Here is a 17,527-nt window from a genome sequence, read left to right on the forward strand (position 1 = left end):
TCGCCGTCAACTGTCAGGCATGCTCTGCGTATATATTTTGTCTCCAAAACTATTTTGTTTTAAAAACTAAATATATTTAAATATTTACTTAATAGATTTTTTTTATATCAGTACCTTCAATGGAAGGGCCCTGCAACCTCCAGGTGGAGAGCCCAGACCTAAAAGATTCCTAGAAGTCAGAAATGAGGCTGGGACTACCGGTTCATTCATTCAGTATTGTTGATTGATCCCTTCTAGATACTGGGGACAAAAGAGAACATACATTTCAGGGAAGGACATTGACTACAAACAGATAAAGAAATCATTACATGGTCACAGACCATTGCCTCATCCATGATAACAGCAGGACAGTCCCCACATATATGAAGGGAGTTCAGAGGCTGGCAGCCAAAAGCTCACTAACTTCTACCGGAAAGGTTGAAATTAACTATTACAACCATAAGTGCACAGAAAAACTTCTACACAATTGCTCACAGCAGCATTATTTGTAACTAGAGGCCTGGTGCACAAAATTCGTGCATGGGGTGGGGGTCCTCTCAGCCCAGCCTGCACCCTCTCCAATTCAGGACCCCTCGGGGGATGTCCGACTGCCAGTTTAGACCCGATCCCAGGGTCTAATGACCCGATCCCAGGGATCGGGCCTAAACCGGCAGTCGGATATCCCTCTAACAATCCTGGACCACTGGCTCCTAACTGCTCACCTGCCTGCCTTCTTGGTCACCTCTAACTGATCCCCCCTGCAGGCCTGATCGCCCCTCACTGCCTCTGCATGCCAGCCTGATCACCCCTAACTGCCCCCCGCCAGCCTGGTCGCTCCCAACTGCCCCCCCTGCCGGCCTCGTTGCCCCACACAGCCTGCTGTTCAGTCGTTTGGTCGTCCCTCACTAACCCCCTGTCGGCCTGGTCACCCCACTCAGCCTGCTGCTCAGTCATTTGGTCATCCCTCACTGCCCCTCCTACTGGCCTTGTTGCCTCACTCAGCCTGTTCAGTCGTCCGTTCGGTCGTCTGTTCAGTTGTGATGGCCCCTGGCTCTTTATATATATATAGATGGCTCTTTATATATATAGATTATTATATAGGATAGCCAAAGGTAGAAATATTCATATGAACAAAGGGTGGTATATCCACACAGTGGAATATTCAACTATATAAAAGGTTGAACTACTGATACATGCTGCAACATGAATTAACTTTGAAAACAGAATGTTAAGTGAAAGAAAACACACACAGAAGGCTACATACTGTATTATTCCATTTATAGGAGTCTAGAACAAGGAAATCCGAAGACACAAAGTGTATTATTGGATGTCAGGAGCTGCAGGTGGGGGGAGCAGGAAGGTAGGGAACGATTACTAATGGGTATAGGGTTCCATTAGGGGTGATGAAAATATTCTCAAATTACATATTGGTGATGGTTGCACAACTCTGTGAATATAAAAAGACACCACACTGAACTGAACACTTAACACAAAAGAGAGATAAAGACAAAGGGAAGGGATGCAAACATCAAAGAAAGTAGAGAGAATAAGAGAAAGCAACCTAATGGCTGCATTCTTCTGAAGTTAGAAATGAACTTCTATAAAATCCTATCTAATAAAAGAGAAACATGGTAATTAGCCATACGTCCGCTACCCTTACCACTGGCTAATCAGGGCAATATGCAAATTAACTGCCACCTAAGATGGCAGCCGGCAGCCAGGCAGCTGGAAGCTAACATGAGGCTGGCTTGCTTCAGTGACGGAGGAAACCAACATTCCCCGCCTGCCTTGCCGGCCTCTGAGCTTGCCGTTTGAAACATTGTTACAAATATAGAAGCTAAACAAAACCCCAGAAACCTGCTTTTAGCCAGCCAGGATCTCAGAGCTGGAGTTGATACAGTGTTTCGATTATAGAACCCAAACAAACCAGATACCTACTTTCAGCAGCAGAGGCCTCAGAGCTGGAGCCAGAGCTAAAGCTGGCCCAGAATAAAATAAAAAAAAAGAAAAAAAGGAGCAGTTGGGAGCTTCAGTCACCCAACAGCCTGAAAACAGCCCTCAGCCCCTCACCCAGACTGGCCAGGCAACCCAGTGGGGACCCACACCTTGAAGGGTATGTGACCAGCTGCAAACAGCCATCATCCCCTCATCCAGGCTGGCCAGGCACCCCAGTGGGGACCCCCACCCTGATCCAGGACACCCTTCAGGGCAAACCAGCTGGCCCCCACCCATGCACCAGGCCTCTATCCTATATAGTAAAAGGGTAATATGCCTCCCAGCACCGGGATCAGTGGAGGCGCGAGGCCTCCTGGCACCGGGATCAGTGCCCAAACCCCCTGATAGCCCTGCAGCTCTGTGTGTGACAGTGGGTGGGGCCACAACCTCCCTATCCACCCTGCTCTGTTCGTGACAGGGGAAGGCGCCCCAACCCCCTGATCAGCTCTGCTCTGTGCCTGATAGGGGGGAGCTCCCCAACCCCCTGATCGCCCTGCGGCTCTGTGTGTGACAGGGTGTGGCGCCCCAAACCCCCCTCCCCCACGGGCCCTGCTCTGTGTGTGACGGGGTAGAGCCATAACCTCCCCATCGGCCCTGCCCTGAGTGTGAGAGTGGCGGCGCCCCAACCCCCTGATCAGCCCTGCTCTGTGGGTGATAGAGGGCAGCACCCCAACCCCCTGATCAGCCCTGCTCTGTGGGTGACAGGGGGCGGTGCCCCAACTCCCCTATGGGCCCTACTCTGTGCGTGACAGGGGGGAGCTCCCCAAACCCCTGATTGACCCTGCTCTTTGCGTGACAGTGTACGGAGCCCCAACCCCCCTGATGGGCCCCGCTCTGTGAGTGACAGGGGGCAGCGCCCCAACCCCCTGATTGGCCCTGCTCTGTGCATGACAGGGGGTGGCGCCGCAACCTCCCCATCGACCCTGCCTTGAGTGTGACAGGGGGCGGTGCCCCAACCCCCGAATCGGCCCTACCCTGAGTGTGACTGAGGGTGGCATCGCAACCTCCCGATCCGCCCTGCTCTGTGCATGACAGGGGGCGGTGCCCCAACTCCCCAATCGACCCTGCTCTGAGCCCGACCAGGGGCTGCACCTAGGGATTGGGCCTGCCCTCTGCCACCCGGGAGCAGGCCTAAGCCAGCAGGTCGTTATCTCCTGAGGGGTCCCAGACTGCGAAAGGGCACAAGCCGGGCTGAGGGACCCCTCCTGCCCCCCGAGTGCACAAATTTTTGTGCACCGGGCCTCTAGTAATGTATAATATCTTCACTAGTTTCACTCACTTAGTTTTACTCACTTATTTGGTAAAGAACTGTGTCCTTAGGAAAGGATATTTCACTAAAATGATTGCGTCTTATGTAAGCAACAAAAAGAAGCATTATACTCTTCATGTGAACTAATTACTTGGTAATGTGTTTTTAAAACAATTCAGGGTTGGAGTTTTATTGTTGGTATGCTCTGGGTAATTGATCCATCTCAGAGCAAGAGAGTGGAAAAGGGAATTCTAGTATCAATTGGATTTTATTTTAAATTACTACTTTTGCATTTAAGTCTTACATAACATTTTCCCCTTTTGTTAAGTCAAAGCCGAGAGTAAAGCAAACTTTCTCAGCTTCAATAAATGACTTTCAGGCCCAGATAATCTACTGTTGAAGCTATCATGTGCATGTAGAATGTTTAGCAGCATCTCTAGCCTCTACTCGCCAGAGGCACAAGCATATGCACAGGGACACACACACACACACACACACAAACTGTAACAACCAAATATGTCTCCAGATATTGCAAAATGTCCCTGGGGGTGGCAAAATTTTATCTGGTTGAGAATCACTGGTAAAGACCTAATCCTCAAAATTCTATGTAACAAAGCCAGGCTGGGGAAGTTTATTTCACGTTTCAAATTTAGAGAAGCAACTGTGCTAAGGGGAGGCTAACAGTGCTGGGTGCCCTGCGAGGAGCCAGAGCTCAGAACTGCCTACAATCCTGACAGTAGCCACTATCTCTTAAAATGTCCTTGTCCTGGTAAGAAAGTAAAGATAAAACCAGAATACAAATATACATAGATAAGTAGAAAAAATGTTGGTACCCAGCCCAAAGGACTATCTAGACCTGCCCTGTTGTTCTGAGATGATGAAAATGGTCTATACTGCATGTCCAATACAGTGGCCAGCAGCTACATGAGGCAACGCAGCACTTGAAATGTGGCTAGAGAAACTAAGAAACAGAATTTTTTATTTTATTTAACTTTGGCTAAATTTTAAGTTGCCACAGGTGGCAGGTGGCTACCAAATTGGACAATACAGAGCTAGACCTTGCTATCATTCTTCTTCTGTTGTTGTTAGTCAACATTACAGAGTACATTCTTGGTGCCCTAGGCCAGTGGTTGGCAAACCGCGGCTCGCGAGCCACATGGGGCTCTTTGGCCCCTTGAGTGTGGCTCTTCCACAAAATACCGCGTGCAGGAGCGCACGTACAGTGCGAAGTTGACTTAAAACTTTAAGTAAAGTTTATTAAGTTAATTTTAGGGAACGTTGTGGAGTGAAAGAAGATGTAGTGTCGAGGACTGAGAAAGGTATGTTGAGATGGTTTGGACATATAGAGAGGATGAACGAAAGGAGATAGACGAAACAAGTATACAAGACAAGTGTGGATGGGAGAGTTGGAAGGGGTCGACCTCAGCGAACGTACCTCAATCAGATTGAGGACGTTTTTAGCAAAGGCCAGCTTAGGAGTACCCTAATTAAGTTAATAACAATGTACCTACCTATAGAGTTTAAGTTTAAAAAAACTGGCTCTCAAAAGAAATTTCAATCATTGTACTACTGATATTTGGCTCTACTGACTAATGAGTTTGCCGACCACTGCCCTAGGCAGTTTGGCTCTATGGATAGAGCATCAGCCTATGGACTGAAGGCCAGGTTTGATTCTGGTCAAGGGCACATATCTTGGTTAGAGGCTCCCGGCCCTGGTCGGGGGCATGCAGGAGGTAACCAATCGATGAGTCTCTCTCACATCGGTCTTTCTGTCTTTCTCTTTCCCTTCTACTCTCTCTAAAAATCAATAGAAAAAAATATCGTCAGGAAAAAAAAAGTACATTCTTGGCAAAAAGTCCAGCTTTTCCTCTTTAGGCAAGTATTCCTGCAATATCTCCCTGGCTTCTAGGATGGGAAGGTCAATACCTGCCCCTGACAACAGCCAGGCCCATGCTCCAAAGAATGACTATACAGGCCTCTCGGTTGGCCTTCAATATGCTGTGTGTTCCATTCCTGCACTCATTTCATTTCTATACTACCTCAGTCTCCCCCAAAATCCAGAATGGGCAGCTGGCCTTCGATGAAAGGTATCTAACAGTATAAGGGGCAAAATGTTCAGAAAAGGTAGAACTAGTAAAGGGAAAATTATCTCATTCATTTATTTGTTGCTTTTTAATTAACAGTCTCTCAAGTAGAATGTAATGTCCGTGAGAGCAGAACCCCTTTCTGTTGTTTTACCACTGCATCCCCAACATGTGGAACAAAGCATGTCCCAGGCATGTCCCAAGGCACGTCCCATGCATACCTCAGAGATATCTCGGGTTTGGTTCCAGGCTACCACAATAAAACCAGTGACAGAAATGCTTGGTTTCACAGTGCACATAAAAATTATCTTTACACTAAAATGCAGTCTATTTAGTGTGCAATAGCATTATGTCTAAAAAAAACTGCATACATAATTTAGAAATACATTATTGCTAAAAATGGTAACCATCAACTGAGTCTTCACTGAGTAATAATCTTTTTGCTGAAGAAAGGTCTTACCTCAATGTTGATGAAAACACAGTATCTGTGAAGTGCAATGAAATGAGGTATGCCTGTAATTCATTTAAACCTCATTATAACCCTATCTGTTCTCCAGGGCTTCCACATCTGGAACAATGTCTAATTTCTCCAGCACACGGTCTTCCTGGAACACCAGTGTCATCATATAATAGGAACATTAAAGGTGTATGGGTTCTTCAAATTTGTGTCACTCTCAATCCTGGAAACATGGTGGGTGTTCCCTACTGGGGCAAAAAAGACTTACAAGCCCCTGAAAATTAAAAATTCTGGCCTCATCAAAAATCTCCCACAGAATGCCAGGCCAGTGTGGCTCAGCAGTCAAGCATCAACCTATGAACCAGGAGGTCATGTTTCCATTTCCGGTCAGGCCACATGCCTGGGGTCCATAGTGTAGGGCATGCAGGAGGCAGCCAATCGATAATTCTTTCTCATCACTAATGTTCCTATCTCTTTCTCTCTCCCTCCCTTCCTCTCTGAAAACAATAAAAATATGTTTTTGAAAAAATGTAATAATAATATATATTTTTAAAAAAATCTCCCACAGAATCAAGTCTTAACACTAGGCGTAAATATTAACAACTGCATAACCTAGTCCTAGCCAGTTTGGATCAGTGGATAGAGCGTCGGCCTGCGGACCAAAGGGTCCTAGGTTCGATTCTGGTCAAGGGCAAGTACCTTGGTTGCAGGCTCCTCCCTCGCTTGGGCCCTGGTTGGGATGTATGCAGGAGGCAACCAATCGATATGTTTCTCCCACATCAATGTTTCTCTCTGTCTTTCCCTCTCTCCTCCACCCTCCCTAAAAATCAATGGAAAAATATCTTCGGGTGAGGATTAACAAAAACAACTGCATAACCTAGTCCCAGCTTATCAAACTTTTTTTAAAATATATTTTATTGATTTTTTTTACAGAAAGGAAGGGAGAGAGATAGAGAGTTAGAAACATCGATGAGAGAGAAACATCGATCAGCCGCCTCCTGCACACTCCCCACTGGGGATGTGCCCGCAACCAAGGTACATGCCCTTGACCGGAATCGAACGTAGGACCTTTCAGTCCGCAGGCCGACGGTCTATCCACTGAGCCAAACCGGTTTCGGCACAGCTTATCAAATTTTATCTCCACTCCTCAACAAAAACTCTCCAGAGTAGTTAAACTCTTACTTGGTTTTGGAATAAAAAAATAATTCTTATTCCCAGCTCTTATTCACACAGCTCCTCTCTGCCTCAGAAATTTGAATACATTTCTCTTTTGTAAACCCTCCCCAAAACACCCAGGCTAAATTAATCTCTCCTCCAAATTGAAAAACAAAAAAACAAAAAACAAAAAACAAACAAAAAAAACATTTGTCTTACACCACGACTGTGGTCAAAATGACAAACTCGTCACCTGGCAAGGTCATTTAAAACCCCAGTCAGGCCATGAGCAACCAGAATGCAAACACTGAGTCCCTCATTTTTCATCTTTTCTATGTCTGGCACAGGTCTCTACAAAAAATATGCACTTGTTTGGCAAATGGAATAGTAAATAAATGAGCAACAGATGGTGTAACTGAAATTAGCTTTAAATACTTTAACTGAGTCCCCTATGTCCCTAACCAGGAAATACTCAGGGTAACAGGGGCAGAGTCAACAATTTTATGACACTTTGTTGCACTTTCAAATTATCTTCTCTACTCTTCAAAATAACCCTGTGAAGAACACACTATCATACCCTTCTTTAGTCAACTGAGGTTCAAAGAAGTAAAGTTATTTTCCTCAAGATCACACACTAGTAAATGGCAAAGCTGGTACCAGAGACCAGGCCAGTCGTCCAGTAAGTGCTCTTTCCAATGTTCGAACCCGCCTTCCCTTAAAACCTAAGGAAAAGGAAATGACTAAAAGGAGAAAGCAATCAGGTGAGCATCCTTGGCAACAACAGATATGGAAAACGACTGACTGCAAATGAACATTTGCCTGAAATGATTTGCAAAGGCTGCATTTAAACCTCATGATTTTTTGTTGCACTGTGAAATAAAAATGTCCACCTAAACCTAAAACCAGCGCCTTTTCAAAGAGCCAAAGTGGACACCCCCCAGAAGGGCACTAATGAGTTTGGATTAAGGCTGTTTCTTACCAAAGAATAAGGAAGGAAGCAACCTAAATGAGGACACACCATCCGACCATCAAAGCCAACTGGCTGTCGTTGCGGAACGTTATATATAAACCATGAGTCTGCCCACACCTTACCGTCTCCGGGAATCGAGTCTTGGAACTCCATGTAATGTTAGGCATTCCCATTTTACACCGAGCCACAAAGAACCTCAGTTCAGTGAATTCTCAACTCATGAATGGATACATTGTTGGGCACCCTCTCTTCACACCGAAGCGCAGAGATGGAAAGACTTGGAAATGGACACAACCCTGGGTAATTGCGCTGGCAGAGCCAAGAAAAACCAGCAGCTCACCCAAAGACGCCCGCGCCCGCCTCCGCCTCCGCCTCCGCCTCCGCCCTCTGCAGACCTTCACGCCACTCCAGGGGATGCAACCAGCTCCCCTTTCAAAGGTGCAGGTTTCAGCAGCCGCCGGCTCTCTCCGCAAAGACTTCAATTCGAGGTCTCATCTGAGCCGAGGAACCGGGGAAGAGGACGTTCTTCCCACTGAGGGCGGGTCGGCCCGCAGCACGGCCAGCCCCCGACCCGCACCACCCACACCCCGGTTGGACGGCGCCGCGGCCTCTGGTACCCATCCCCGGCGCTCCGGGGAGGATGCAAAGGAGGCGGAAGGCAGGCAGGGGCTCCGGAACCAGCGGCAGCCGGAGGCTCCCAGCCTCCTCGGTCCCCACTCACCCAGTTCTGCACGTTGTTGCTCAGCTTGACTTTCTTGTACAGGCTCCCGGGTCCCTCCATGGCCGCAGAGCGCGCGCGGGTGCCGGGATTCTCAGCGCCCGGAGGCCGACAGGAGAGGGACGGCCGGCGGGGCGGGGCGGGGCGGGGCGGGGCGGGAGGCGGGGTCACCTGGCGCCGGCGCCCGCGCGCGCGCAGACGTCCGCTCGTGCTCGCGACTCCGGCCGTCCGCTAGCGTGTCAGCTGCCGCTCGCCCAGGTCCAGGGCGGAGGTATGTGGGGCGGGGCGAAGAGGAAGGCGGGACCAAGGGAAGGTTGTGGGCGGGGCTTCGAGCGCCCGCGAGGCTCCTCCCTCTTCATTCTCAGGAAGGGACGGGGCCTGGGAAAATCACCCTGGGACGCCCAGGCCTCTGGGTCTGCCTTGCGCTGCGCCTGCGCGGGGGCCTGCCGGGGTCCAGGGAGCCGGCCTCCTGGGGAATGGCTGCTGGCTCACCGCGCCAATGCTCTTGGGAGAAGACATGGATGTGAAATTCTGCCCTTCTAGCTTTTCCTCCAAAACCAGGCTACCAGCCTCGTGTCCACCCAGTCTGTGCCCTTGTGAGCCAAGGCACATTTAAAAATGGATTTTCCATGCTTGCAAAGGGAAGGATTGATTCACTGAACTTACTTTCCACAAGTTCCTCTTCACTTTAACCCTCTGCTCAACGCATAATTATGTTTACAAAGTTGATGCGCCATCTCTGGACATCCATAATTAATTTCTCGACTGGGCTTAGAGGTTATTTGCCAAGCGTCCTCCTTCCCCCACGATAATGGAGAAACTATAATGGAATAAGCTGCTAAGAGAGTCACTTCAATAGGCAGGAGGCCATTACGGAAGTGGGGCCTCTGAACATTGTGCCTCGGTTCTCAGAGCTGCCATAAGTCACTAACCTGTTGCTAACCTCTGCTCAGGGCTGAGCCATTAAACATGCAGTGGTTCTCAACCTTCCTAATGCCGCGACCCCTTAATACAGTTCCTCATGTTGTGGTGACCCCCAACCATAAAATTATTTTCGTTGCTACTTCATAACTGTAATTTTGCTACTGTTATGAATCGTAATGTAAATATCTGATATGCAGGATGTATTTTCAGGGGTCGCGACCCACAGGTTGAGAACCGCTGTTAGAGCAACCGCTGCATGGAAATGTATGGACTTTCCTACTTCCTTGTAGTTTTTCCCTCCCTCATTTGCATATTGGAACTAGCCATCCCTGTTAACCGAGCTTTCATTTTCATGGAAGAATTACACTGTGGTGTCTGCCTTTGTAAACCTTGCCTTCCTTTGTTCTCTCCAGAGCAGTTTGCTCCCTGAATCTGAGTCTCTCAGATTCCAAAAAAAAAAAAAAAAAAAAAATGATTTGTTGTTGTTGTTGCTGTTGTTGTTATTGTTACAGCCTGAACCTCTTCTTTGGTTAACACCCACTTGGAAACTTCTCTTCACATCAGATTTCTGTCCAGTACTTCTCACTGACCAGGCTGAAAAGGTACCTCTATATTATTAGCTTCTCAGGAAATCCTTAGAGGACTGAAATTCAGGCTTAAGAGGGCTGCATGTTACCTTAGGGCAGTGGTTCTCAACCTTCCTAAGGCCGCAACCCTTTAATACAGTTCCTCATGTGTGGTGACCCCCAATTTCATTGTTACAAATTGAACATAATTAAAGCATAGTGATTAATCACAAAAACAATATGTAAATTATATATGTGTTTTCCAATGGTCTTAGGTGACCCCTGTGAAAGGGTCATTTGACCCCCAAAGGGGTCGTGACCCACAGGTTGAGAACCGCTGCCTTAGGGTAAAATGCCCACCTGTGGAGAACATTTTCAAGTTCACCTAGTTATTGTAGGTCTAGTTCATAGGATGAGCTAGAGGGTATGGGGGAGCTTCCTCCATGTGTTATCTCCTCTCCCATCGCCATGACTCTTAGTGCTTCCCCACAGCTTGCCCCTGGCACCAAGATAGTTAATGTGAAGCTCTGCTCCTCCATAACCCCATTCCCTCTCCCCTCAATACACATACCCCAATCTCTAAAACCTGAAGCTGCTACCTCTTTACAGCTAGCAAATACACTGAGTGGCCAGATTATTTTGACCACCTGAAGTTTGTAGGCAAATTAGCTATAATTTCCCACTGAAGTTGCTAGAGAGCCAGATCATTATAAACATCTGAATAGCAAAACATACCTAAGTAGCCTTGCTGATCAAGTTCATCCTATCATGTTGATGGCGTATCCCAATGGAGATGACTTCTTCCAACAAGACAATGCGCCATGCCATGGTCCTCATATTGTGCAGGAGTGCTTTCAAGAACATGAGGGAGACTTTATCTTGCTTAGGTGGCCCCCACAATCACCAGATCTCAATCCAATTGAGCATTTGTGGGATGAAGTTAAAAGAGCCATCAGGCAGCTGGTTCCACAACCATCAAATCTCACAGAACTGGACAGTGCTATTCATCAGGCATGGTGTCAGATTCCTCACATCACCTTTCAACATCTCGTGGAGTCAATGCCAAGAAGAATTGCCACAGTATTGAAAGCAAAAGGTGACCCAACGAGTACTGATAGGGTGGTCATAATAATCTGGCCACTCAGTGTAAGTCCCCTGTTTGTTTACTAGACTACAACTATCTCAAATTAGGCCTTTCCCATATCCAACCTGAATCACCGCCAAGCCCCTTAACTGCACACCCTCCCACAGGTACAGCTGCTCTGCCACTCACAACATTCTTAAAACTTCTGTCAGAGTGATATTTCTAAAAGTGAAATTTGGAATTGTTACAAAACCAATTAAAATGTCTGTGGTTCCCTATAGCTTTTTCTACAGGACTCTTAATCAAGGATCTGTATACAGAATTGAATCTCAGTATAATTCTAAATTCTGCCAATAATAGCAATGAGCTTGGAAGAGCATTCCAAGCTTCAATAATTTAATCAAGGACAAAGATTATCTTTAAGTACCTCATTATATGTAAAACATTGTGTTAAAAATTTTGATATGTTAAAATAAATGAGTAGTGACTAACGGGAAGCAGCGCCAAACACGGTGCATATTCTTTTCCCTAGATTCTTCCAGCATAATTATGATGAGATTTACCTATGTTGCTGTGCATATCAATAGTCCATTCCATTTTATGGATGATTAGTATGCCATTGTACCATGTTATGCTTTTGTTAAATTAACATTTGTTAAGTAGAGCACAGGATGCTGGATAGTGAGTTGCCAACAACGGACCACAAGAGAAATTGAAGTACAGAAGTTTATTACTCACAGTCCTGGCGGAGGTACACAGCACACCTTCAGGAGCTACATGGGAGGTCAAGGCAGGGTGCAGACAGAGAGAGGGATAGGACCTGAAGCATATGCCTTCATGAGTCTCCGCTAATGGGTGCTCTGGGTTTCCCAAGCTAGGGACAAATTGTTCAAGTGAAATTCTCACCTATATCCAGTTTCTTCTGCATCTATTGACAAAGAGTTTCCTACGACAGTTGAAAACCCTGCCTGAGAAGTTGGTTTGCCAGCCCCCCCCCTACCCTGTCCTACCTGTTGTTGAACCCCCACTGGCTTTGCATGCTTGTGAAGGACATGTCATAGTGGCACTTCTCCCATGGCTAGACAGGTGAGTAGAAGGTTTCCTCACTCTGAGTAAGAGCGCGTAGGCCTCTCCCCTGACATCATGTAATAATTAGACTCTTTCGTTTATTGAGAAATAGAGACATAGATGAGCCACCTCACTTAATGGGGTTTTCTTCTAAAGATGGTATAAGAAAGGGAAAGAGAAGTGTTTCAGCAGCCACACAACAGGATAATGAAGAACTAGCACCAAGGGCTCCATAGAATGGAAATTCATTGATTCTCTGCTTCTATTTCTATTTCTACCCCTACCAACTAACGGAATGGTTGTCTCACATTCCAGCTATCCAAGTGACAGGTCCGAATTTGGTCTGCCTGTCACAATCCAATTTAGGCTCCCCGCAAAAGCTTTAGTGCTAGCATATATTTTAAGTAGCTGGCCAGCCTATAGATAGCTGCCTTTGGATCACGTGCCCATCTGGAGTCTAATCACCTGGGACCAGGAAATGGGGTCACGTCATCTAAAATACAACAATTAATTCACTAGGAAGCACCAAGATGGGGTTTGTAGGTCAGGAAGACACAAGAATTGCATACTCGTCTCTTGCAGAATAAACCTGTTTTTCCCAAATTCCTTCCATTGGAAACATCAATTTTTTGTACTGTCAATGGGTATTTGGCGGGGGGGGCTGGACAGGAAATGGTCCTGTGATAAGTCTCACTCAACAAATATTTATAAGGGAAGTACCAGGCACAGTTCTATACACTTAAATGTTTGGGAAATGCTGGGTAAGCAAAGAAAATTGATATTTATATTGCAAAATCTTTACTGTTTTTAGCTCAAGAGAAAGGCTCTAGTTTGCGCTGTCTCCCAAATTTATTAAACCACTGCTCTTTTTCTGAAAAGCATATATATATATATATATATATATATATATATATATATAATTTTTTTTTTTTTTTTCAGAGAGAGGAAGGGAGAGGGAGAGAGATAGCAACATCAGTGATGAGAATCATTGATCAGCTGCCTCTTACACGCCCCCTACTGGGGATCAAGCCTACAACCAGGGCCTATGCCCTGACTGGGAATCGAACTGTGACCTCCTGGTTCATGGGTCCACGCTCAACCACTGTACCACACCAGCCAGGCTGAAAAGCATTTCTTATGCCTCAGATTACACAAAAGCTATATCTTGAGAAATACCAGATTTTACAATTTAGGATCCAGGAAGTGAAGTTGTCAAGAGACACATACTATAGTAGCTAGTCTCCACAGGTTCACCCCTCTCGGTATTCCCACCCTTGTGTAGTCCTTTTCACACTGAATCTAGGCTGACACTGTGATTATTTTAGCCAACAGAATGTGGCAGAAGGAAGACTGACAACTTAAGAAGCCTGGCTACCCTGTCAAAGGACTACATGGCCAGGACGAGTAGTTGTTGTTTTAAGCCACTAAGTTTCCAAGTAGTTTGTTAGGCATCAATAGGCAAACAAACAAAAAAAATAGATGAACTGTTTTGGAAAAATTATTGCATCAATTTAATATATTGTGCATAAATTCTATTTATAAATGCATATGTCTGTTTCAGAAATAAATCTTTTTTAGAGCAGGGGTTGGGAACCTTTATTTCTGACAAGGACCATTTGGATATTTATAACATCACTCACTTAATAAAGTTCACTTAATATAAATTTATGTTGCTATGAAAATAGCTCCTAGATTTACTGAATTTTGAGTCCTGCCTGCAGTTGCCTTGGCAGGGCCAGACCAAATGATGTCGCAGGCCTAACATGGCCCGTGGGCCCTGGATGTTTCCCACCCCTGATGTAAAGAATATTTATACGATTTTATTTGAGCTAAACTGATGATATGCCTGGAACCAAATAGCAACAGATTGAGAAAAATGCTTCTCAGAATGGCAGTTTGCAGCTTCTTTTTATGCATTCTGAATTAAGGGGGAAGCATAAGGAAGATTACATGGAGGTGGGAGAAAGCAAGCAGGAAATGGATGATGGATCTTTTGACAAGACTATGTGCTCTCTGGAGGGTTGTTAGGCTTCTGAAAAGAGACATTTCAAAGGTGTGTTAAACTAGATGCCCAGAAACAATGGGCAGGGCTTGCTTAACCCTTTATATGCCATAAGCATCTATAGACGCAAGCAGTGATTTTTAAAATTAAACTCAAAATATTGTGGCATAGAGGGATGGTTTCCATTTTGGACGTGTGGCAGTTAACTGGTTAAGGCAAAGATAAACCTTTTACTAAAAAAAAGTTATATGCCTAGGGCATGAGGACACCCCAAGACCTGTCCAGTTAGGAATGTATGATCAGATCACCCTGTGAGGCTACTTCCCATAGAACCCCTTTTCATACACAAGTATTTCCTTAGAAATACTTAAATAATATCACTATTTACTGCAATCATTTGCCTTCATTTATTTTTTAAAATAACCACATTATCAGTGAAAATTAAACATCAAATAAAGTTATAAAATATTTAATCACAGAAAAGCCCATTTAATTGTGCATATTTCCTGCAGTAAACAAAATTAAAATATTTCCATACAATAAGGAATTAAGAAAAAAATTGGATTGAACTTGAGGCATCCATTTGTTTATAATAGAAAAACCTAATTTAAAAGCACATCTGCTCATTTGGGCTACAATAAATATCAATACAATTAGGAAATTATAAACTACTAACATAAAAACAAGTTCCTAATTTTAGTCAAAGAACATTATCCAGTTATTTACAAGCTTGGAGATACTTATTATTTACCCCACTGAAGGTAAAATGCACGAGTTAAACAGTTTTCTTTCTCTCCTTCTCCAGCTTTCTCCTTCCCTCCTGCCCAGCCTTCCCCTCACCCCTAATCCTTTTCTCCCTGGATGTCCAGAGAATTAAGTAGGTCACTCTGGTGTGAGTTTTTGTGAGGTAGGGTTCTGCAAACCCCAAGCCAGTCAGAAGCCCAGTTGTTGTATCACTGTGTTGTAATAGGGAGAAATCTTCCCTATTTTAGTATTTCCCCATTTCTAGGTTGCATAATCTAGCAACATAAGAGGCACAGAATCCTAAATTATAGCTCTTCACTCCTTACTTAAAAGCTGTATTCTTGATTAACTTTATTGGACACAACTTCCAGATATTCACTGGGAAATTATTCCATATAGAAACTTTAGTAAATGAAATCCACTAAAGCAGAGTTGTAGAATAAGAATTGAAATTTTTAAGAGTACGTTTTTATTTTGAAATTATGGAAACACATTTCAAGATAATATGAAAAGACACATGAAATTACATTCTGTCCAAGAAAACACAAAGTTAGTGTTGTTAAAGGAAAAACTAGAAGAAAGGAAGGCATGTGGAACATCACAGACAAAACTTCTACTCTTCCAGCCAATGCGTCATAGTACTTGCCATGTTCTGAATGTTTATGTCCTCTCCAAAATCCAAAATCCACAAAGTTGACGATATTTAGATGGGAAGTCTTTGAGAGGTGGCCGGTTTATGAGGGTGGAGCCCTCATTAATGGATTAGTGGCCTTATAAGAGAGAACCCACAGAGATTCCCAGTCCCTTCCATTTACGTGAGGGCACAAAGAGAAGACATCATCTATGAACCAGGAAGATGGCCCTCAGCAGAAGACAACCATGTTGGCATCTTGATCTTAAACTCCCCAACCTCCCAAATTGAGAGAATAAACCTATCGTTTATAAGCTACCCAGTCTGTGGTATCTTGTTACAGCAGCATGAATGAACTAAGACAGTGATTATGTCTATAGTTGTCCCCAGGGCACTCAGTTATGTCTCAGTCAGTTGGTAATTTATGTAGAAACACAACTTGAGAATTAGATTCTTGATATAGTCAGGTACAAATATTTAATTAAATATTTTCACCAAAATAGATTTAAATTTAAATTTGTGATAGTGATCTGTTTCCTTCGACACAACAGTTGCTCTTAAGATTGGAATAGGAGCCCTAGCTGGCTTGGCTCAGTAGATAGAGCGTTGGCCTGCGGACCGAAAGGTCCCAGGTTTGATTCCAGTCAAGGGCACATGCCTGGGTTTCGGGCTCAGTCCCCAGTGGGGGGTATGCAGAAGGCAGCCAATCAATGATTCTTTCTCATCATTGATGTTTCTATCTCTCTCTCCCTCTCCCTTCCTCTCTGAAATAAATAAAAATATATTTTTTTAAAAAAGATTGGTGTAGAAGGATCTGATTTACGATGAGAAGACAAAGGTAAGTTAACACTGCTGCTGATCCCTAGTTGGGCGTGTATGGGAGGCAACTGATCAATGTTTCTCCTACCCCTGCCCCTCTTTCTGAAAAAAAATCAATGAACATATCCTCCAGTGAGGTTAAAAAACAAAACAAAAAGCTGGCACTGCAAGCTGGAAGATGAAACACTATGAAGTAGGATACAGGCAGTCCTCTGGTTACGTCGGACTCGATGTACATCGTTTCGTGGTTACATCGCCATCTCCCCCATTTATTTATTAAAAAAAAAAAGTTCCGTCATTTCGACGTATGTACATATGTGCTTTATGTTTTTTATTATTTATTTACCACAAGTAAAGGTCAGGAATTGTTATCTTTAATTTTTTTTTCTACTGTTTCACTTCATTACTGCTGTGTATGCGCTCCAGGTGAGTGACATAGGTGCTTATGTAGGTGGGTTCCCCTTATATCGCGCCTTAGGAACGAATCTCCGATGTAACCCAAGGACCTACTATACTATGTTACTTGATAGAGTTCATAAATTCTTACAGGAGACAGAGAGGTTCATGCCAGTCTGAAATTATAATACTCCTCTATTAAATGTGTGTTTACACCTCAGCATTTAATCAGGAACAGTCAGGTAAAAATGAAATCGAAAGGTCAAACCTAAAGAGAGAGAAGCCACACAGGTTAAAAAGAACAAAATAAAGCAGTTAACCCTATGCTGACCTCCAAACACTCAGACATAAGAAACAGCAAAATAATTATTTGTTATATTCAAGAGTAAACCTGAATAAAGCAAAAAATATGGAGAAATATATCCAAGTATGTTTTATTGCTCATCAGGTCCTAATAAGGTCATTTAATCTAAAACAGTGGTTCTCAACCTTTCTAATGCCGCGACCCTTCAATACAGCTCCTCATGTTGTGGTGACTCCCAACCATAAAATTATTTTCGTTGCTACTTCATAACTGTAATTTTGCTACTGTTATGAATCATAATGTAAATATCTGATATGCAGGATGTATTTTCATTGTTACAAATTGAACATAATTAAAGCATAGTGATTCATCACAAAAACAA

At 44.4% G+C, this 17,527-nt stretch overlaps 1 protein-coding gene across 2 annotated transcripts in view; it reads right to left on the reverse strand.

Moving 5' to 3' along the window:
• Positions 1 to 8,869, reverse strand: part of PAPSS1 (3'-phosphoadenosine 5'-phosphosulfate synthase 1) — a 112,424-nt gene extending 103,555 nt beyond the window's left edge. The window contains exon 1 of one of the 2 annotated variants that reach the window (XM_081087983.1): positions 8,611 to 8,869. In XM_081087983.1, the coding sequence (XP_080944109.1) occupies positions 8,611 to 8,670 (60 nt within the window). In that variant the 5' untranslated portion in view covers positions 8,671 to 8,869. Of the gene's footprint in view, positions 1 to 8,229 lie in introns of both variants that reach the window. The other variant, XM_081087984.1, reaches the window with a different exon arrangement.
• Between the last annotated feature and the right edge of the window lie 8,658 nt (positions 8,870 to 17,527).

Source organism: Myotis nattereri (assembly GCF_964212035.1).
Source record: "Myotis nattereri genome assembly, chromosome: 1".
Taxonomy (NCBI): Eukaryota; Metazoa; Chordata; class Mammalia; order Chiroptera; family Vespertilionidae; genus Myotis; species Myotis nattereri.